Below are 21,825 nucleotides of genomic sequence, written 5' to 3'. Positions count from 1 at the left end.
CCGCACCAACAGCGTCGACGGCATTGCATATACCGAGAGACTGAGATGGTAGTCAACTCTCCGATATTGTTAATAAAATATCCAAACTACCATACTTGCGTGCTGTTTGTGTTTCCAACTTCATGATAGTGGGGGTGTGCGACATGTTGTCTCTACAAGTTTATGATGAGCATCGCGCTCGGCTCTCAGCATGATTCTGATGCATCCCACAGCGGAAGCCATCCGTCCCGGGGGCTTAGCCCGTGATACTGATGCGACGTGATATGATGCTTAGCGAGAAGATCCACGACATGACTAACATGCGGTGACAGGTGGTTTGCATAAAAACCGGTACGGATTTAGTCGCTGACATAAATGTTAGATCACTTTTAGTGTATATATGGCCTAAGAGTGGACTAATGATTTCGTCTGTTTTACTTTAAGTCCCTATTTTTTAGTAACCCGCCTGGGTGAGTATGTCCATCACACGTAGGGGAGCTTGTGAGTGAGAGCATGTTGTAGTGCTTCAAGGAGCTGGACCTCTCACGTCTCAGAAGTGGGCAAAATGGAAATGCAGATTAACCCCCATTTCGCTTGGTCCACTCAGAAACCGGGTTAATTGGCCCAGATAGCCAGGTGGGTGGTAGGGATTGAGGTGAGGGGGGAGCTTCATGCATGACCTGGGTGAGGCTGCTATGCATAATTGTATTTTTAGAATCTGGAAAACGACGCTTGGAAACTAAACTAGGGCCCGGATCTACCACGAGGAAACACTGACATTTGATAGCAGGATAATTAAGAGACATGGAATTGATATGGAGAGCGAACGAACGAGTAGATGGTTATCGCGGATGTATCCTCTTTCGCAGGGGTTATATCAGGCCAAGCACGGAGCACGGATACTCTATACGTAGATCAGTTGAAGAGACAAAGCTGGAAGTTTGCATCCAACGCAGGAACACATGCTCAATCAACGGCCAGTAGTGTTAAGCACAGGGACATTAAAAACCCGTCATCCTCATAGATGCAGTCGAATACGAAAGAAGTTGCAGTGAAAAGGGTGGGAACAAAGCGAGGCTAAGCACATGAAGCGTGGAAAGATGGGAAGCGAAATCGAGACAGACGGACGCTTTAGCCTTGTTTGCTCTAGTTGACGTGTTGTTTCCCGTTGACATGAGCCAGGATATGCCCTGGGCTTGTTGTTTCATGATTTGTGTTGCGCTTTAGCCTTGATCTTCTTTCATTCGAGGTCGCTTGCGACTTGAGGGTACCTTGTCAGACATACAAAGAGAGTTTCTTCGACTCGTGATTTAATTTTATCGAGAAGCTGAGATCATACTGCACAGCTACATCATCAACTGCACTGCATTAAGCAAGGGAGAAAAGTAAAGTGGTATGACAAGAAAGTGTGTTCATGTTGTTCCTAAAAAGTAGGTGGTTGGTTTGATAACTGCCCGCATTAGGCCTTGACTCTCCTGTTTCCCCAACGTTGGCGTCTTTTTTAGGGGACTGTTCCAGGGCTTCGAGTGCCGTAGCCTGGCCCACCAAACCCACCACGACGGTGACGACGGTCAGAGGCAGCCAATCACACGCGACTTAGCTAAGCAAGGAGGTGCTGCGAGTTTCCATGCTTGCTTCCATTTCTTTTTTTCTCTCCCGTTTTCCCGTCCCAAGTCCCTTTTCTCCATCACGCACGAGTACATTTAGAGTGAACACGATCCGTTGGGCTATTATTAGAAAAAGCCCATCAATCCCCCATCCCACTCACAGACGCCAGCCAGATTCAGCCCCATCCCAATCGACCTTCTATCTGATCGTCCTTGTCTCTGATGAACTCAACTTTTTGGGGTTAATTGTCTGCTTTTTTCTCCTTAATTGCGACTCCAAGCGCAAGCGCAAGCGCCAGATCGTCATCACCCTTTGACTTCAACTGACATCAATCTACTACTACTACCTTTGCTCCGCGTCGCGTGTCGCGCAAAGTATCTTTGAAGCTTAGTACTTACTCACTTGTCGCAACGGCTTTTTGGAACGAGCATCTGCTTTTCGCACAACGAATCTCATGATTTACGCGACTCGCATGTCTGCGTCACTCAGCCTGTTCTTCACCCTCATCTCTCCTCAGGGCTAAAAAGGGTACCAATTACCACCAAAAAGCCCAAAAGGCCAAGCTTAGAGAGATACCGTCAACGCGCTACTGCAACAGGTACCCCTCCACCAGTTGCTGACCACAAAGCTACAAAGATCTGCAACGACCTCGAGGTCCTCTCTCCTCGCATCTTTGAAGGTCTCGGCTTGTCCCAGATCCAAGGAAACCAAACCACCTTTTTGCTTCTGTCGTCAAATCCTCTTCCGCTCCCACTCTTTTTTTATTCTTCAAACTACCTTGCCACGGTCACCGCGAAAGCCGCTTCCGTCATCTCACCCCCAACCTGCTCCTCTTACTCTCGGATTTACCCATCGAGCGTTTGCTTGACGTTTTTCGTCCTCTTCGAGCGACTCTACTGGCAGAATCCACTCCACGCACGCCGTTTAACTATTCTTTGTTCTCGCTTACGATTACGACCACAACCGCGCTTTCGACTCGAGCACCTCCCAACCGTCCGACTTGTCTTACCATCACCTGTCGTCGACTCCTTTCTTTTGCGACGATCTCCGCGACCCGTTTCAATTCCCACTCTACTCCACTGCTTGGCGTCTCTGACGGTTATTTCGTCGTCCTTTTGGCCGCGACCGTTTGGCTTCCCCGCGTGGAAACGCGACACATTTCTCCAACTTGAGACACACAACCGTTCAACATGGGACGAAGAAAGATTGAGATCAAGGCGATCAAAGATGACAGAAATCGCTCTGTGTAAGTAATACCCGGGTCGTCATCAAACATCTGGTCCCAGATATCAGGAAGATTCGCGACTAACTGGCGCACACAGCACCTTTTTGAAGCGAAAGGGTGGTCTTTTCAAGAAGGCTCACGAGCTTTCCGTCCTCTGCTCCGTAGATGTCGCCGTCTTCATCTTTGGTAACAACAAGAAGCTCTACGAATATTCGTCAGCGGATATGAGAGAACTTATCCACCGATATCAATATGTGAGTCCACTTTGCATAGTGCCTGGCGCATCTCGAAATCAGGAGATTGGGCCAAAGCGCGGCTAGATCCCGCATAGAGTGCTAACAGATACTAGCATGGTGGCCCAAGTGAACACAAAGGTCCCGCAGACTTTAACGGGGGCAACGACGACGATGATGAAGAGGAAGGCGACGGTACTCCTCCTCATGGGTCCGAGGTGGTGGAGAATCAAATGATGCCTCCTCATCCCTATGGCCAACACCAACCTCCATTTCCTCAGATCCGACATCAAACACCTTCAGCTTCGCCACCTATAGGCAACGGCGGCGGTCCTTTCCAAGCACATCCCGGACACCCTGTTCAGCGAACACACACTCCACAGCCGTCAATCGGCTCGCGACCGACATCACGAAACGACATGCGCCGAATGGGTCCCGGTATGGTTCAACCTCCACCTCCGCCTGGTCCTCAACATCCTGCAATGAACTACATGGCTACTCCTCCGATCTACAACTCGCCTCATCCACCTTCTGGTCTGCTTCCTCAACATGCTCCTCATCCGCAATATGGCTACCACCAGCAGCCCCCTCCTATGCCACAGCACCAACAACATCCACAGCACCAGCCGCAACATCAACAGCATCAGCCGCAACATCAACAGCATCAGCCACATCAACCAGGACCGTATATGGAGGATCGCAGATCGCCCATGCCTTCGCCAATGCCTCCAGCTTACAGTTCGCAGCCGCCATCTCAAGGAATCCAAGCCCCCGCACGTCCTACCCCGTCACCTCAGCCGAACCAACAACAACATCCCACTTCGACCTATTCACAAATGTCCCCGCCGCCGCCTCAGCCTGAACGTCGCCTGCAAGATCTTCCACCCCCGCCGCCTCCTCCTGTAGAAATCAAGACTGAACCACAAGAACGCCCTCAACCGCCTTTACTGAATACGGACAGCGCTATCAAAAAGTTGCCTCAAAGGAAATCGCACAGTATCTTTACCCCCATCGAAGAGAACCGGTCCATCTTATCGCAACATCTCGCATCTTTCACGGAATCCGGCAAATCAGAATCCGCTGCGGCCGCTGCCGCTGCGAATGCCGCCAATGCCGCAAACCGTTCTCAGTCGGTAGATGTGGCTGCATTGAACCGGGCCGCTGACGCGTCCAAATCGTCACCTCACATGCCCCAGCGCGCCAGCACGCAAACTGATTCAAAGAGAACGGGGTCCTTGTCGTCGATACCAGAATCAGCACCAACTCCGCCTTCACGTTCAAACAGTGCAAAGCTTCCTGGTGGTCCTGGTGGAGCCCGGCCGCGTGGTCCCCGTTTAACGGTGCAGATTCCGGATGGCGGGTCAGAAGGCAGTGGTAGCGCGCGAACTGCCGAATCAAACTCTCCGCGAAATCCTGCCGAAACCACTACACAGGTGCCCCAACGGCACAACTCGCAGTCGTCGCTCGTGCTTCCTCCTCCGTCTCCCTCTGCATCAGCGATATTGTCCGCAGGTGCTACTGGTCCTCCGAATCCCTTTGCCCGGCCGCCTCCTCAGCAGAATGTGAATGGTGAAACTCCTGTCTCTGCCTTGCCATCACGTTTCTTGACAAATGAACTCCTGCCGAGTCCAAGTAGCTTCTATCCGGACTGGAACTTCCGGGGAGGTGACAGTAACACGCTGCCTAGTCCGCTGAACTTTGCAACCCCAGTTGTCGGTTCTGGGCCTAGTTTCCTCCGAGATGATACCTTGAACACGACGCCAAATGCAAATTCCAGTATTTTGAAGGAACTGAAGGACCCTACACCAAACGCCAATGGAACTTCGTCACAAAACTTGAGTGTTTCAAATCATTCTACTGCTACGAAACGAAAGACTCCCGAGCTAGGAGCCACAACCCAGAGTGACGCTTCCGAGGAGTCAGATGCAAAGAGGCTCAGGGTCGAATGATAGCCCTGCCCCTCATCTTCTACTCCATACAAAAGTACTTTTCGTTATACGCTTCAACCGACAGGGCATCATAGGCTGGCCTCTGTATGCCAATCATGAAACGTCAGCAATTTAGTCAGTGTCCGTATATGGCCTCAGTCTCTTGTTTGTGGGGCAATCATGCCTGTTTTCTCCTCTTCGTCCTTTTGGGCTCGCAGCCCTGAAATCTCGCGGTGTGCAAGTAGAATCATGTATTGGACTGGTATGTTTCGAACACACTGCATGAAGAAAAGATGGAGGGAGTTTGTTATGGGTCTTGTGATTTGTTAATTGTTTTTGTGTGGGTGGTGTTTTTTTTTATCGGGAGTATGGTTAGATGATACCGGCGACGAATATGTTGACCTAATCAATATACTAAGTGAACCAGCTTCAGATTGAGCTGTGGTATTGTCTTGAAATCTAATTCCATTATCTGTATTCCGCTGTTATTTAAGGAGGCCCGTGTAGCCTGTATCTGTAGTATCTAGCCTAGTGCCAGACTGTACAATAATCATTAATCTATCATTACTCGTGTGTTGCAATCATGAACATTGCCATAAATCTAAGCGTAGTTCAAAACCCCTTTAAGAATCCACTGTGACCAAATTAGCATTCCCCTCCATATTGATGACAACCAACTTACAAGCTCTCCGTTACCAACTTGGCTGGCCACACGCTCAACCTCGACCTCATCAGGCATGATAACCTTGCTCCCATCCTTGACGACCCACCAAACCTCCTTACCGCCCAACGTCTTGATCTTTTCCTCCTTCTCCCACGGACTAGCTGGCACGAGATGCGCTTCCACGAAGCGCCTCATGTTCTCCTTTGCTCGATCCTGTCCACCATCACCCTCGTACGCATCTGCGCCAAACGAATCGTAATCAGCAGGTTGCTCCCACGGCTTGCGCGGAAGCGCATCAACAGCCGAATTCAGCGGCGCGAGAACGGTGGTGTTGGTGGACAGATCGGAGAGGCGCGTATCGGTGGACGGTTGCATGCGCGCAAAGGAGGAGAAGGACGTGAGGCCGCGGTTGGAACCCAGGATGTCGCCGAGGGCGACGGAGGGTTGGACTGAGGGGGAGTCGGAGGAGGGCATTATAGGGAGATGGCCGTTGAGAGGGACTTGGGAGGATATTGCGAGGCTTATTAGGGCTGTTAGGGCGATGAGAGGTTGCATGGTGTTTTACTAGGTGGAGATGTAGGAGTGAAGTGATATTGAAGAATGTACGTCATTAGGGGAGGGACGTGATGAAGAAATCATGTGGAGGTGGGGTCTGAGAGAACCAATCAGATAACATGATGTTGAAGTGAATCAAGGATAATGAGTCGTCGCATGCAGTGTGCTATATGTTGTAATTGCGATACACAAAAGAAGTATAAATCCATTTGTCTGGAAAGACGGGCGTCATTTCACTTTAGAGGTTTCTGGTAGAATGGCGCTGTGCGAAGCATCAAGTCAAGGTCGATGAACTCAGTCCCATGCTTGCAAAAAAGGTGGCAAAGTACGAATGAGCAAACATGCCGAGTCAAGATGGATTGTCTTCCGGACAACTCGAAAGGGATGGGCTTGACTTTGAGCAAATCTTTCCATCGAGGTACGGGTTCTGCGCATGTCCAGACTATGTCTTTAAATAGAGTACGAACCTTTAGCCTCCTCGACTTGTCAAGTCAACTAGGGGTGAACTATCTCCATTACAGAAGGGACTTCAATAGACGTCGAATAAGCCCTGGCAGTGTTATCTGGCAACACTGTAGTCTGTGTCAGGCTTTGGGTCGATTGCGTAGCAATTGCTTTGGAAGAGTTGACTATCCGGTGCTCGAGTCTACTATGGCGCGCCAAACTTGTCCATGACTTCACTTTTAGTTTGCACTCACTTCGAACATAACAACGACGTTGTAACTTTATATCTCGACCTTGGGATATTGGCAAGATTGACCGCTAGATGAACAAGAGACGGACTTGGTAAGTCAGTCTATGCTATTCATTGGACTTTTAGGCTATTCGAAAATGAAGTTACATTCACATCTATGAGCATTCACATGTGAAAGTCCCGGATGAGTCAGCGCTATCCCCAGAGTTCAAGTGAGAATGGCCGAGGGTCTGGAGAAAACAAAGCAGTAAGAAGTGGCGTATTCCGGGGTCAGATGATGCACGTGTACTAGAAATCCGGGGAAAACTCAAAAGTGCAGTGTCTCGCTTCAGCGGCAAAGACTGAAGTGAAACCAGGAGGCAGACTTTCACGTGCTTTTTTTGCTCAAATCTGGTGCGGAAAAGACGAATAGTAAGCCCTGGAAAAGAAAAAAGAGTCCAGCTGACCAGATCTGACTGTCACAAGCCTCTTGGAGAATGTATGTTTTCTGCACCTTAGTCATGAACGTGGGGAAAATGGCGGCATGCTCCAGAGGGCATAGGCGTCATGGAGTAGGATGATCAGAGGTGCAGCGATTCATGTGCTTACTGAGAGAAACATGTGAAAACCGGACGGCACTTTGTTCTCTCTTTACGTCTGGGAATACTACGACTTTATATCACGTGTATACCTCGAGAAGCATTCTCATTTAGCCATTGACAGTCCGGTTACTAGACCGAGGCGGTCGGTCACAAGTCCGGCTGTGTGGGGATTGGAGAAGGAAGGTATGATTGGTGGTTTTGGAGGGTATCCAAGACGAGAGAAAGTGAGGAGAAGGCTTTCTCACATGCTCGTGTTATTGTCAGAGTATTAGCTATAACAAAATGTATAGTAAAACGCCTGGTCAATACCTCGTGCTACCATTACAAGACAACATCACCCTGTTCAATGGAATCCAGAAACAGGAACTGTGATGCTGCCAAGTCAAGAATTACTCCTTAGCTTCCCCCACACGAACGTTCATCTCGAGTAGCGGAGACCTCGGCACATCAGAGGCCATAGTCGGTGGGTTGCCCGGTCGCCGGGGGTAAAGCGGGTGGTGTTTCGGCGTAGCTTGCGGCGAGGATTGCGATATTGGAGGGTTTTCTGTCAAAGTAACTGGATAACTGTTGTTCAGCTCGTCAACATGGACATCAGCTCATGTTCCCTCCCTAACCCAACTGAGGAACAACATGATGCCATGCCATGCAATGCAATACCAATATTCCATCCAAGCATCCCCCCCAATCCCCAAATATTTGAAGCCCGTAGCGGGGGTGGATACAGGCGGGTGGACGCTAAGTCTCAGTGGGTATGAGAGCCGCTTCCGGGGAGCAATCCTGGACTGGACCTGCTGAGAAAAGGCCAACATCTGATTTGCGCCTGTTGTTTGCTACTCCCCGCAAGTATTTGTTCGCGACAGACATGATCAAAACAATAAAAACGGCTTCATAACAGCTTAAAGTGGCAATAAAGTAGATGTACAGCTCAAATGTATAAATCAAAATGACTTTTGGTAGATTATTAGCTTTAATAAAAGTATCTAGTTCTTACGATCGACCCTTTGTTGTTGAACTCTCGAAACCAGGAATGGAACAGGTTGGATTGCACGCGCTCGCTCGCTCGCTAGGTCATCATGGGGATGGTCATGGTTCGACCTCGGCTTCTGCGCCTTAGGCCAAGGATCTTGCCCCTCGGCCTTGTGGGCGTCCAGTCGAGTCGAGTCGCATGGATCGCATCGACTAAATAAGACTTGTCCTCGATCCTCTCTTCCCTTCCCCGACCTTTTCTTTTTTGGATTTGTTTTCTTAATTCCTTCATCAACACTTTCACCTCCAATCTCCATCTCCCTCTTTTTTGTATTATTCTCCATTGGCGTGGGAGTCTAATCTGCTGTGTCTTGAATCATTCTCTTACTTCCTCGTATACCCTCCACATAACAATACACAACAATGGCTCCTAGAGTGATTGTCGTAGGCGGTGGCCGTAAGTTGACAATCATGCTCAAAGTCGCTGCACGCGATCGAATCATCCCATGCTAACACGCATCTTCAGTCTCTGGTCTTTCTGCTGCGCACACCATCTACCTGGCTGGCGGCAACGTCGTTGTCCTTGACAAGCAGGGTAAGTCTCCGAACCGAACCGACAGCCCTCAGCGCATTTGAGCGCCTGAGTTCGGTCTCAATGCGCGCAACTCAGCTGACATGCGCAGGCTTCTTTGGTGGAAACTCTACCAAGGCTACTTCCGGTATCAACGGTGCTCTCACAAGAACGCAAGTCGACACTGGCATTCCCGACAGCGTCAAGCAGTTCTACGACGACACCCTCAAGTCTGCCCGTGACAAGGCCCGTCCCGACCTCATCAAGGTCCTTACCTACAAGTCCGCTGCTGCCGTCGAGTGGCTTCAGGATGAGTTCAACCTCGATCTCACTCTCGTCTCTCGTCTTGGGTATGTTCAATTCGCTATTGATCCAGTGTCAAAGACAGTCTGCTAATAATCGATATAGTGGACACTCCCAGCCCCGAACCCACCGAGGACACGATGCCAAGTTCCCCGGTATGGCCATCACCTACGCCCTGATGCAGCGCCTCGAGGAGCTTGCCGAGAGCGAGCCCGGCCGCGTCGAGATTGTCAAGAAGGCTCGTGTCACCGAGCTCAACAAGGAGGGCAACAAGGTCACTGGTGTCAAGTACGAGCACAACGGTGAGATCGTCTCCATCGATGGTCCCGTCGTCCTCGCTACTGGTGGCTACGCCGCTGATTTCTCCGACTCTTCTCTGCTCAAGAAGCACCGTCCCGATACCTACGGCCTTGCCACCACAAACGGCACACACGCCACTGGTGACGGTCAGAAGATGGTCATGGCCATCGGTGGTAATGGTATCGATATGGACAAGGTCCAGGTCCACCCCACAGGTCTCGTCGACCCCAAGGACCCCGGCTCCAAGTGGAAGTTCCTCGCTGCCGAGGCTCTCCGTGGTGAGGGTGGTCTCCTGCTCAACGCCGATGGTGACCGATTCTGTGATGAGCTTGGTCACCGTGACTACGTCTCCGGCATGATGTGGGAGGAGAAGAAGAAGAACAAGTTCCCCATCCGGCTTATCCTCAACTCCAAGGCCTCCAAGGTCCTTGACTTCCACACCCGCCACTACTCTGGCCGTGGTCTCATGAAGAAGATGACCGGCAAGGAGCTTGCCAAGGAGATTGGCTGCACCCCTGAGCACCTCCAGAAGACCTTCTCTACCTACAACGATATTGCCGACGGCAAGCAGAAGGACCCTTGGGGCAAGAAGTTCTTCCACAACCTGCCTGTCAACGTTGACGATGACTTCCACGTTGCCGTCATGGAGCCCGTTCTCCACTTCACCATGGGTGGTATTGAGATCAACGACAAGGCTCAGGTCCTCAACCAGGAGAAGCAGCCCTTTGAGGGTCTCTACGCCTGTGGTGAGTTGGCCGGTGGTGTCCACGGTGCTAACCGTCTTGGTGGCTCTTCTCTTCTTGGCTGTGTCGTCTACGGTCGCGTTGCTGGTGACACTGCCAGCAACTACCTCTTCCAGAACGCTCTTAAGGGTGGTGCCGGCAGCGCCGCTGAGCGTGTTGGTCAAATTTCTCTGCACCTCGACCCTTCAATCCCCAACCAGGTGACTGTCTCTTGGGGTGCCCCCGGCGCCGCTTCCGGTTCCGGAGCTCCTTCAAAGGTCGACGAGCACGCCAGCGTTGCCGCCGGTCCCAACCCCGTCAAGGAGGACGGTGCCAAGGCTGCTAAGCCCAACGACCCCAAGGCCTTCAAGGTGCCCGAGAAGGAGTACACCATGGAGGAGATCGCCGAGCACAACACCAAGGACAACGTCTGGGTCGTCGTCAAGGGTGTCGTCCTGGACCTGAGCGACTGGCTCGAGGAGCACCCCGGCGGCGTGCAGGCCATCCTCAACTTCATGGGCCGCGACGCGACCGAAGAGTTTGAGATGTTGCACGACGACGAGGTCATCCCCAAGTACGCGCCTCAGCAGGTCATCGGCCGCGTCAAGGGCCAGGAGGTTACTCTCGAGCCTTAGAGGTTATGTGGAGACACTTGATGTAACGACGGTGACGCGGCAAACAAAAGAACAAGCCGACATGAACTTTTTACAGTTGTTGTGTGTTTTTGTGCGAGTTAATCCTCATGGCCGAAAAAGGGATTTTTGGCAAATTAGGCGTCCAGGAACTTTTTTTGTATTGTATCGATAGGCGGGATGCATGCAGCTTGGTTGCAATCTAGTTTATACAATTTATTTATGGAAGATATTTACACTACCATTTACACGAATTACCCCTATCGTCTCTAAAACTCTGTGATCAGTTTGTATAGTTTGCGGCTTGTCGTTGATCAACGGAGTGGCTTGGTATAGCACATGTATGACGACGGTTCTTATTTTTGAATGGGCTTTTTGTGATTGTGCCTGACGATCAAGATGGGAAGGGAGAGTTTGTGTCGTCTTGAGAGAGTTTTTCGTTACACTACCACGCGGCCCTGAGAAAACGTTGCATTTGGTCAAGTATTTGTGTAGGATCCACGGGTGAAGCGTTGCAATGTCAAGATATCATCAGTGAGATCAGACTTTTGTTCATCAGTTGTTGAACCTCAAGTTGCTTGAAACGCCCTCGATCATGATGAGCACAAACTGAGACTAGCTGCTGAAACCAGCTACTTTGATAATTAGCTCAGTTGATATGTCCAACCGCTCAAATTAAACTGGTTTTTGAAGTTCCGTACTGCAGCTATGCAGGTAGTTTAACTTGAAGTCTAGGGTAAATCTCGTAGCTGATCTCAGTACTTGAGTCAGATATCTAAGCTCGTATCCGCTCATCCGAATGTAGGTAATCGTGTCAATTACTATACGCGCACGAGATAGAATCTGACCTGCTGCGATTAATTGATCCACGTGAATGACAGCCGTCTGAGATGATCAGCGCGGCATTTCTGACACTTTTTTGTTTGCCAAGGGGGCGTTCGGCCTTGCGGTCTTTGATCCTTGTTCCCCGTACTTTCTTGCTGCACCCCGCAAAAAGTTACGCCGAGCACGTGTTAGACGATGAATGTACCTGACTTGTCTATGATGAAGGGATGTGAAGCTATAAATTGATGGAGAACATATTGTTTTTGGTGAGATAATGAAATAGAAGAGTCTATTGCCATGTTGCTAACGCTACAAGATAGATATCAACTTGACCCTGGGACAATTGCCAGTATTACGACAAGTACCTAGGTCACATTGTTTCGTCTGAATCCTTTGAGTTGGATGTGACAGTATTTGCAAGCTTCCCATTCGGGACACATTTATCTGTAGCCTCTGATGTAGAGTGACCAAGCCACCAAAAGCCACGGCTTCTTATGCCTGCCTAGACGCCAAGTGAGGGAGAAAGCATGAATGACCAGAAGAGAACTTGCTCTCTGGAGATGATGTATCGAATAGAAGCAGACTGTCATAGTCACGGTAGCTATTCTATCAAGGACTCTTTGATCTGCCGCTGTTGTTTCGGCTTCCGAACTGACAGGAGCGGCTGAACCCGCGAAATGGGCTCTGATTGTTGTCGATCAATCAGGCCATTTTATTCTTATTTTTTTTTTTGGCAGGCTCATAAAGGCCAGCCACTTTGGAACGTGCATGAATAAGAACTAGAAAATCTTGCTTCCTGGTCCTGTTAAACACGTTATAACGTGGGAGACTTGAATTCAATTGTCTTCATCATGAACTTTTGTCAGAGGAAATATGCAGTTTGCCTGACAGTTGGCATGTTCATTTATCTGTCATATTGAACTTACCCACAAGGGTCGTCGTTGGCGACGCGAGCTTGCTCTTCAAATCATGGCCGCCAAGTACCGGTACCCGAGACTGGACCCTTGCGGGGGAAGAGCTGGAGACTGTGCATACTGTGCAGAGTCGCACGTACTCTGGGGGTACCTGCGCTATGATCTGATGGCGAATAGAAACTTGCTGGTACAGTAGAGGATGCGGTTCCGTTGGAAGGGGTGCTAGACCGGGGTAAGCGCTGCATGGCGGAGGCACCGTTGTGTCTTGAATGGCTGCGTGCGACGTACATAGTACAGTGTTCTGACTGTGCTTCTTGGCGTGGTTGAGTTTATCTGGAAGTTGAAGTTTTGATGAATACTGTGTTTGTCATGTGTTGAGTTGATGGATCTGATGATGGTAATAGTATCGAGTCAGACTCTGGCTTTGGGCTTGATTATACCAGATCTGGACGAAGCTAAAGCAAGGTTATTATTGTGATGCGGAATCTTGTTCCCCTGTTGTATGAAGGGTTGGTTATCCAGGCTACTCTCGTTCACTGCTACCTTGAAGCAGTTGACTCTCCGCCATTTGATTTCTTGACTGCAGCAACGGTCAACCGGGCGCGGAATGAAACTAGCCAACAGCTGAATACTTTTTTCCCTGCCATTCTTTTTCTAGACGCTGCTTTAACTTGACCTGAATCCACTAACACAAGACAAGACAAGGACCGTGTCTAGGTGACTCAGTTTCAGATTCGTGGCGCTCAGACAGTCGAGGTCTCCCCGTCGGGTTTCTGGAAGGGGACGCGTGCGCAATGTTGTGCGATGTGAAGAAGAATAAAATGTCCTGGAGTGAAAGGGGAGATTTGGTGTTGGTGTTGTGTAATGCTACAATCAAAAGGGAAGGGAATGGAAAATCAATGGACCTATCGTCAACTGTAGCGGGAGCGAGAGCGAGGCCCGAGGAGCGCACTGTGACTTCGCTTAGCTCAGCCAGTCCACGCTCTCCACTGGAAGTGCTTGACGAGGTTCCAGTGGCTGCAGGGCAGGGAGCCAATGCTTGGGCCTTGTACAAGAATGGGCTAGCATTACCCCCAGAGCGATGATCCCTTCCATTTCGGCTTCTTGCGTCTGGAGACGGAACACTCTTTATTTGCATTCAGGTCTGTCCCTGCCCCTCTCTCTGTCTTTCTTTTTTTCTACCTGGGACCTGGACTTGGATCTAGACCTAGACCTGACCCAGCTGGACATTTGAGATTACAGATACAAGACGACGTTATTCATCCGCATCTCTCAGTATCAACTTATGATATTGACATATTTATCTTTTATTTTTCACTGTTACCCATGTACCACGTGCTCTCCCTTCTCCTCTTAACGACTAGAGCCGAGCATTGACTTTAACCAAAGCCTACCCCCCCAAGTACCCCGTACCCAGTGCGAGACCCCAGGAGTCAACCAGTCCAGTGGCCATCTGCCATCCGCCATCCCAATATTACCCACACGGAATCGCCCAATGTCCCCCCGTTGATCTCTCAACCCCTTCAACCTCCACCAAAATCTCGCCGACTCGGAGCCTTTCGCTCTCGACACCTCTGAACCCTGGATTGACGACTTCAACACCGACACCATGGCCATTGCCATGGGCTGGCAGAAACCCGACAATGTCGCGGGCTCGTCGGCGCCGGCCATCATGGTCGGTCTCTTCGTTGCCTCTGGCGGGTTACTGTTCGGCTACGATACTGGGTAAGACAGACCACCAATTTCTTGATCTTTTGATGCCGGAAATGCGATGTATTGCGACTGGGAAAATACGGCGATATCGAAAACTGCGAAACCGACGACAAGAGATGGATTTAGGGACTTTCTTTGACGCTTTGACGGTCATTCACGATTGACTTTTGGACGATGCGACAACGGCGGCGAACCTTGTGTGTATCGGAAGATGACGCCGATACCATCACCACATTATCATGTCGAAACAACAAAAAACCTATGATACTACGAATAAATGCGAGATGGGATTATACGATACCGATATCAAAACGATAGCGACCTGTATTTGTGAACCCGCCAAGATGGAACTACCGACTGGATCCCGAACCGCATTCGCTCATCCATAACCAAATCACTTCATCGCGTCACATTATTTATCAGTCTCAAACACTAACCATCTATCTTTGCAGAGCCATAAACGGTATCCTTGCCATGACAGAGTTCAAGGAACAGTTCGGAAAACACACAAATTGCGTCGATGAAAACGGCGCCGTCGACATTTGCACAAAAGACTCATCCATCATTGTCGCTATTCTAAGTGCTGGCACTGCCCTTGGTGCTCTACTCGCCGCACCTACCGGCGACTCACTAGGTCGTCGCAAGACTCTACTTCTGGCCGTCGCCATCTTTTGCGTCGGTGCCATCTTCCAAGTTGCTGCTAATAATATTGACTTGTTGCTGGTTGGAAGGTATATTCCCACTTAAATTGAGTCAGAGGGTCAGATCATTAACTAACCGTCTACAGATTCTTTGCTGGTGTAGGTGTCGGTCTCATCTCTGTCCTCGTCCCATTGTATCAGTCTGAAATGGCGCCCAAATGGATAAGAGGCACTCTTGTCTGCGCCTATCAATTATCAATAACCTTTGGTCTCCTTGCCGCCTCTATTGTCAACATTCTCGCCTCTAAACTTAACAACTCATCTGCATACCGCATCCCCCTTGGCCTTCAAATCGTCCCAGCCATCATTCTCACCGGAGGTCTATTACTGCTACCAGAAACACCTCGCTTTCTTGTTAAAAAGGGCTTGCATGAAGCCGCCGGCCTATCACTTAGTCGGCTACGACGACTCGACATCACCCATCCGGCACTCGTTGATGAATTGCAAGAGATGATTGCCAACCATCAATACGAACTAACATTAGGTCCGGACAGCTACAAACAACTTTTTATCGGCTCACCACATCTTGGTCGACGAATGTTTACTGGATGCGGACTCCAAATGCTTCAACAACTTACCGGTATCAACTTTATAATGTATTACAGCACATCGTTCTTTGACGGCGCCGGCGTTGAAAGCCCTTACACCAAGTCACTTATCATCAACATTATCAATGTTGTATCGACAATACCAGGTCTATTGGTCATCGAGAAATGGGGCCGACGAAGACTTTTGATGATAGGAGCCCTTGGTATGGCTGGTTGCCAACTTCTCATGGCATCATTCGATACTGCGACAGGACAAAGCTATGAGAAGGCGTCACAAACCATCCTCATCGCCTTTTGTGCCATCAACATTTTCTTTTTCGCTGCATCTTGGGGTCCCGTGGTCTGGGTCGTCACTTCTGAAATTTACCCTCTAAAGGTCCGAGCAAAGGCCATGTCCGTTTCAACAGCATCAAACTGGCTTCTCAACTTTGCCATTGCTTACTGCGCCCCTTACTTGGTCGGCACAGGACCGGGCAACGCCTCCTTTGGTCCAAAAATCTTCTTTATCTGGGGCGCCTTTTGCATTCTGGCCGTTTTCTTTGTGTGGTGCATGGTGTACGAGACGAGCAAGATCAGCCTGGAACAGATCGACGAAATGTACGAGCGTGTGAACCATGCATGGAACAGTAAATCATTCGAACCGAGCTGGAGTTTCCAGCAGATGCTCAATGATGGATGGTCGCCAAGCGCTCAACCTCCAGCTGATCACGAGCTTCAAACGACAACAAGCGCATCAAGCGCAGATACAACTTTGGGTGACGGCGATGCGTCTTCCATAACCGTTAGCCAGAGCAACAACAACAGTTCATCGCCTAATAACAACAATGACCAGAACAAAGGTCCACCGGCCATGTCAATGGCCAATGTTGACTTCAGCTACTAGGCTTCGAGCCGTCGAATTGTTTGTTTGTCTATATTGCGTGTCTTTCACCCTCAACGTCACATAGGGAATCAGCGATGGAGTTCACGACGAAGTGGAGTTTGTGGGGTTTACGCGTTAATGTGTTTTATATTATATGGTTTCTTTGTTTTCTAACCCATGTCACATGGGTCATATCACCCCCCGCTTGGGGTCATGGGACTGTTCGGTACCGGGGATTTGGGTAGGATACCACTCTTGGCTCTTGGACTTATATCATGATTTATAATTCTTTCAAGGAGTCAAGTGTCTTTATGTCGTTGATGAATGGATGCCCGGATACCCTGTGGGCAGCGGCTAATTGTCAAGCGAAGCGAGGTGAAGGCGCATGGCCATGGATTTTCTTGGGTAACAGAAAGGACAGTGCATTGTCAATCTGATTGCTATTTGGCTTCGAATTCTAATCCTATCATATCTCACGTGTGTATGAACCGACCGTGCATGAACTGTTCGTGAGGTAATGAAACCTAGCCTTGGGATGCATTGCCATTGTGTTCAGTCTAGCATGGACTGTTTATAAGGAGGGGAGGGCTGTTGAATACAATGTCACTACAAGTCTTTGACTTTGTTCCTCAAAAGCTCATAGTCATTCCCAGACTCACGACCATTGTTACTGTTCAATCACCTTGTACCTACAACTGGGAAAGCTATACCATAATGTCGCCCCTTTTTACTGACTTTATAAAAACTCTCTACACCCTGCGCTTTTCGATTTTCCCAAAACACCTTGAACTTTATCGCATTTTATACCCATCTCGGAAACTCTTACGAAGTCCAACAGCTCACATTATCATCTGAACTGGAGAAAACCTTGTATGCGCATAAATATCCACACAAACTTTTCACCTTCGACATTTACACCTCCCCCCTAAAAAATCTGCCCGACATGTTGTCCCGCGAAGACATGATCGGCATTGCCCATCCGGACTTGATCGACCTCTTGTTTCGTTTTGATCTTCAACCTAACGAAAATCTGAGCCAGGTCTCAGAACCAGACCTCGCAAGGCGCATATTACTCGCTATCGAACTCGCCGACGCCGATGAACAAGTTTCTCTGATCTCACGATTCATCCCGGAAGAAGAGTTGGCAGCCGAACGACTGGGCACCGCCGTAGTCCAAAAAACCTCCCATCGCATCATTTTGGACCCCGCAGAAAGGAAGATTGCTTTGAACGAAGACCCTTCGGGGCCTGAACCAAAAGAGAACGGCGAGGACTGCATTGCCTGTGCCGAAAGTGCTCACGGCAGAGCTCCTTGCGGCTGCAACTACTGCGTAACTTGTTATCGCCAGATCATCCGTATTGGCCTTCGATCCCAGGAGGAATTCCCCCCAAAATGCTGTAAGCCATTCGATGAAAGAGCTGTCGCGCTCTCAGGCTCCCCTGCTCTGGTCCATCTCTTTCGGCAGATGCAAGAGGAAGTGAAGCTCCCGATTCCTGATCGAGTGTACTGCTACCAAGGCAACTGCGCAGCATTTATCCCGCCCGACCTAAAAGGACGATGCCCTATCTGTCCCTACAAAACCTGCGTCGACTGCGGTGAAAAAGCCCACGATGGATGGCCCTGCGCTGAAGGAGATGCACTGGAAGATGTCTGGGCCACCATGGACGCCAATAAATCCGTAAACTGCCCCGATTGCGGTAGGATGATCCAGCTGTCAGAAGCATGCAACCACATGACTTGTCCCTGCGGCGGTGAATTTTGCTTTCTTTGCGGCGTGAAGCGTAGGCGCTGCAGTTGCCCTCCATACAAGAACTTCCATTTGATGGTTCCTATGAAGGATCGCCCTGGCGTCAAACCACCACAGTTCCGCCGTCCACCTCGCACAGATGTTCCGACAGGTCAAGGCGGTGGCGACACTGAACCGCTCAAGATTCCACAGCTGCGTCCTAAACCCGGGGAAAAAGAGAGAACCCCGAGAAGCAGTGCCTACGCTCTCGGACGGGTGATTCGACCACTGTTATTGCCGCAAAACGACCAGGCTCATCGTCTGGATGAGTCCAGGGAGTTGCGAGAGAGAGCAGAGGCTGTAGACAGACAATTGGCTCGATTGGAGTATGCTTGGCGGCAACCTGCTAGAAGGCGACAACCTGCCCAGCCTACTGCTACTGCACGGCCCTCTGCCCGGCATCATGCACGGGGCAATGACGGTGGCGTAGGAAACGAGAATCAGGTACGTGGATTGATGTATCATCCTTCAAGGCGTCGCTAACCTGGACCAGATGAGAAGAAGAACAGTCAACCAAGGAGGTGTTAAAGAACCCCTAACCCCAGACATGCAACAACGTTCGCAACATCAAGGACAAGGAATCTCAGAGGTTCACATACAGTTTGAGTTGATAGTACGTCACACCGAAACCGCCAACAGGGAGCATCAAGAGAGAGAAAGAGTTCTCCGTATCCAAGAGGCCGAGAGCATGTTTGAGAAAACAGCAAGTATCACCGCTGGCCGCAGCAGGCAAACGCAACAACCACAACAACCACAACAATCGAAAGGCCAAAGGAACTCCAAACGAGTTCAGCGTCAGTTCGAGAACATAGCGAGATGGAGCGCTGATGTTATCGACAAGTCTTCTTCCATGCCAGCATTAGATGCTCTACTCTGGGGCACAGATTTCTGAGAAACGAGCAAGAAAGGCGCGGAAGTGATACAGCGAGACTTTGGAGAGAGGCGGCTATCAATAGGAGACATGCAGCTTCTCCTTGGCGAAGAGGTTATGCCTGGAGTGCAGCGTCGCTTGGGGAGAGTGGCATCGGTAGTGGAGGATTTGGAAAGGGAAATTGACTTAGGGTTTGTCAAGGGGAGGACGTGGCCAGAAAAAAGATGGTCGCTTGTTATGTAAGTTAAATCTAAGATTGTTATCTATATTTTGTGTTGTACTACTTTCGTGACATTGCATTTTGTGTACCCTCAGAAGCAGACCCATGGGCCTATACCTCTACTTACTTCATCAAGAAAAGTGAAGGAAGCAATAGTCATCTAGCATAACGACAGGATCCAGCTTATTTCCTAGGCATCCGTACAAGTTCCCATCGTCCTTGAACTGCTGTATCGCTGTTTCGCGCTCAGTGCAATTGTCTGGGATCATGTTTCTTTTGTCGGCTCGCGCGCTCTTGCAGTAGATGATGCGGGCGCGCAAGGGGTACTTGCAAGATTTCTCGTTGCATTTGATGATAGTGAGGTGACACATTCTGAAAGGTGGTATCTGAGAATGTCGTGGTGGTTGAGTTTTAGTTCGTGAGATTGAGGACTGGTGATGTTTACTCTTTGGTTCAGTCAGTTTACAATGAGAGTTGCCAGACAATCTTATACTTACGACTACATTGAACTGTGTCTTGGAAATGATACACGTTTTGATGGCTAGATGAAGAATGAAACACAGCCATGTTGCTATCTCTGTCTGCCTTTGTTCAAACATGTCAAGAGAACAAAGCATACATATCACAAGACAAGGAGATCACTGTGTACAAAGAATAAGGCAGGAGAACAAGTTACCGTTCAACTAGAACAAAATAAATTAATCTGAACCATTTCCAAGCTTTTCGATCTCTGCTACAACCGCATCTGTAACCTGTTTGGTTGTCGCATTACCACCAAGATCCTGCGTCAGAACCCCAGAAGCAGTCACATTCTCCACGCACTCCATCAACTTGGCCGACGCATCCTCCTCACCGAGCCAAGAGAGCATCTCGGCTGCTGTCCAGAATGTAGCGACAGGGTTAGCGATGCCTTTACCAGTGATGTCAAAGGCTGATCCGTGGATGGGCTCGAACATGGATGGGTTCTCGCGGGTTGGGTCTAGGTTGCTTGTTGGTGCGATGCCGATTGAACCTGCGAGGGCTGCTGCTAGGTCGGAGAGGATATCTGCGTGCTGTAGAGCTGTGAGTAGGGACTCTATCAATTAGAGTGTGGGTATCGACTTACTAGGTTGCTTGCGACAATGGTATCAATACTCTCAGGCTTCAGAACCATCTTGGTAGTCATAGCATCAACCAGCATCTTCTCCACCGTCACATCAGGAAAATCCTTTGCGACCTCAGCAGCGACCTCATCCCACAACACCATGCCATTACGCTGAGCATTGCTCTTTGTAACAACAGTCAAATGCTTCCTCGGTCTCTTTTGCGCAATCTCAAAGGCAAAGCGAATAAGCCTGTTGACGGCGTGGCGTGTGAAGATGGAGACTTCGGTAGCCACCTCCCATGGATGACCACGATGCGATCGACCGCCTTGACCTGCGTATTCGCCTTCGCTGTTCTCGCGGATGATGACCCAGTCAAGATCACCGGTCTTGCAGTTACGTAGGGGAGATTGTGTTCCGCGCATGATGCGTGTGGGACGAACGTTGGCGTATTGCTGGAAGGGTTGACAGATGGCAAGACGAAGGCCCCAGAGAGAGATATGATCAGGAACATCTATTAATAGTGAGTATGACTATATTTCTGCTGGGAAATGTTACTTACCAGGAGCCCCTACGGCGCCAAAGAGGATAGCATCGTGCTTCTTCAGCTGATCAAGGCCACCGTCAGGAATGTACTTTCCAGTCTTCTTGTAAGTGTCTGAGCTCCAATCATAGTGAGTGAAGTCAAGGTTAAATGTTTGAAGTGTACTGGCCAAAGCAGTCAAAGCCTCGATTCCGGCTGATATGACTTCGGGACCGATGCCATCAGCTGGGATGGAGGCGATGTTGTACGTCTTTTTGGCTGCGACTGCTGATGGAGACATGGTGAGATCTGATGATCGAAGATTAAAGATATCAGATCAGTCTTTCTCAAATAATTACAATATTTATATGTTCGAACTTGCTCAACTGTGGAATTATATCACTCTTGATGGTTGATGTGGAGTATGCGGACGTTTCTTTGTCCGCTTCAACCCCATGAAGAAGAACATGATCTTATTGGACCCGGCTAACAACATGGTGTCGCTGGTCCAACTCCGCTGTCATCAATGGTTTTCCGTGGATAGCGCCCTGTGTTATGCGGGGATTTAACGTTGATATCCGCTCGTTGAAGTAACGAATTACATATATGAGTCGATTGCGAGGGACTTTAGACCCATACGCCATTAATACAGTCTCTTAACTGTTGGTATATTTCACGGATCTCCTTTCTATAGTGTCAATTCTTTTCGACATCAATCCCCAACTGTACAACCTTTAAAAACTCCTGTCAACTGCCAATATGATCGACCCAAACGCCATCAAAACCGTTCTGGACATTTTCGTGCCCGCAATCCGTGTC

General features: G+C 49.5%; 7 protein-coding genes across 7 annotated transcripts; 4 read left to right on the top strand and 3 right to left on the bottom strand.

Moving 5' to 3' along the window:
* Positions 1-2,777: 2,777 nt before the first annotated feature.
* Positions 2,778-5,428, top strand: FGSG_09339 (uncharacterized protein; the record flags this gene model as incomplete). The annotated part of the gene is made up of 3 exons (XM_011330109.1): positions 2,778-2,833; positions 2,910-3,066; positions 3,162-5,428. 3 exons carry the CDS (start codon positions 2,778-2,780, stop codon positions 4,992-4,994), a joined length of 2,046 nt encoding a protein of 681 aa, XP_011328411.1. The 3' UTR covers positions 4,995-5,428.
* A 54-nt stretch (positions 5,429-5,482) lies between these two features.
* On the bottom strand, positions 5,483-6,205 carry FGSG_09340 (FAS1 domain-containing protein precursor). Its single transcript, XM_011330108.1, has 2 exons — positions 5,656-6,205; positions 5,483-5,607 (listed from the first exon to the last, which is right to left on the bottom strand). Exons 1-2 carry the CDS (start codon positions 6,190-6,192, stop codon positions 5,575-5,577), a joined length of 570 nt encoding a protein of 189 aa, XP_011328410.1. The 5' UTR covers positions 6,193-6,205; the 3' UTR covers positions 5,483-5,574.
* Positions 6,206-8,733: 2,528 nt separating this feature from the next.
* FGSG_09341 (uncharacterized protein) lies at positions 8,734-11,218 on the top strand. Its single transcript, XM_011330107.1, has 4 exons — positions 8,734-8,890; positions 8,960-9,028; positions 9,117-9,354; positions 9,413-11,218. The coding sequence occupies exons 1-4, from the start codon at positions 8,857-8,859 to the stop codon at positions 10,962-10,964; spliced, it is 1,893 nt and encodes a 630-aa protein (XP_011328409.1). The 5' UTR covers positions 8,734-8,856; the 3' UTR covers positions 10,965-11,218.
* Positions 11,219-12,565: 1,347 nt separating this feature from the next.
* Positions 12,566-13,838, bottom strand: FGSG_13563 (uncharacterized protein; the record flags this gene model as incomplete). The annotated part of the gene is given in 5 exon segments (XM_011330106.1): positions 12,566-12,588; positions 12,713-12,804; positions 12,841-12,973; positions 12,989-13,033; positions 13,391-13,838. 5 exon segments carry the CDS (start codon positions 13,836-13,838, stop codon positions 12,566-12,568), a joined length of 741 nt encoding a protein of 246 aa, XP_011328408.1.
* Positions 13,839-14,309: 471 nt separating this feature from the next.
* On the top strand, positions 14,310-16,999 carry FGSG_09342 (uncharacterized protein; the record flags this gene model as incomplete). Its single annotated transcript, XM_011330105.1, has 3 exons — positions 14,310-14,425; positions 14,866-15,144; positions 15,201-16,999. 3 exons carry the CDS (start codon positions 14,310-14,312, stop codon positions 16,543-16,545), a joined length of 1,740 nt encoding a protein of 579 aa, XP_011328407.1. The 3' UTR covers positions 16,546-16,999.
* Positions 17,000-17,467: 468 nt separating this feature from the next.
* Positions 17,468-19,202, top strand: FGSG_09343 (uncharacterized protein; the record flags this gene model as incomplete). The annotated part of the gene is made up of 2 exons (XM_011330104.1): positions 17,468-18,754; positions 18,912-19,202. The coding sequence occupies 2 exons, from the start codon at positions 17,468-17,470 to the stop codon at positions 19,200-19,202; spliced, it is 1,578 nt and encodes a 525-aa protein (XP_011328406.1).
* Positions 19,203-20,099: 897 nt separating this feature from the next.
* FGSG_09344 (uncharacterized protein) lies at positions 20,100-21,307 on the bottom strand (the record flags this gene model as incomplete). The annotated part of the gene is made up of 3 exons (XM_011330103.1): positions 20,100-20,453; positions 20,507-20,997; positions 21,046-21,307. The coding sequence occupies 3 exons, from the start codon at positions 21,305-21,307 to the stop codon at positions 20,100-20,102; spliced, it is 1,107 nt and encodes a 368-aa protein (XP_011328405.1).
* Positions 21,308-21,825: the final 518 nt, after the last annotated feature.

The sequence above is a fragment of the Fusarium graminearum genome, chromosome 4 (assembly GCF_000240135.3).
Source record: "Fusarium graminearum PH-1 chromosome 4, whole genome shotgun sequence".
In the NCBI taxonomy this organism is placed as follows: Eukaryota; Fungi; Ascomycota; class Sordariomycetes; order Hypocreales; family Nectriaceae; genus Fusarium; species Fusarium graminearum.
Note: the sequence above shows the minus strand (reverse complement) of the source record. Positions and strands in the feature narration are given on the sequence as shown.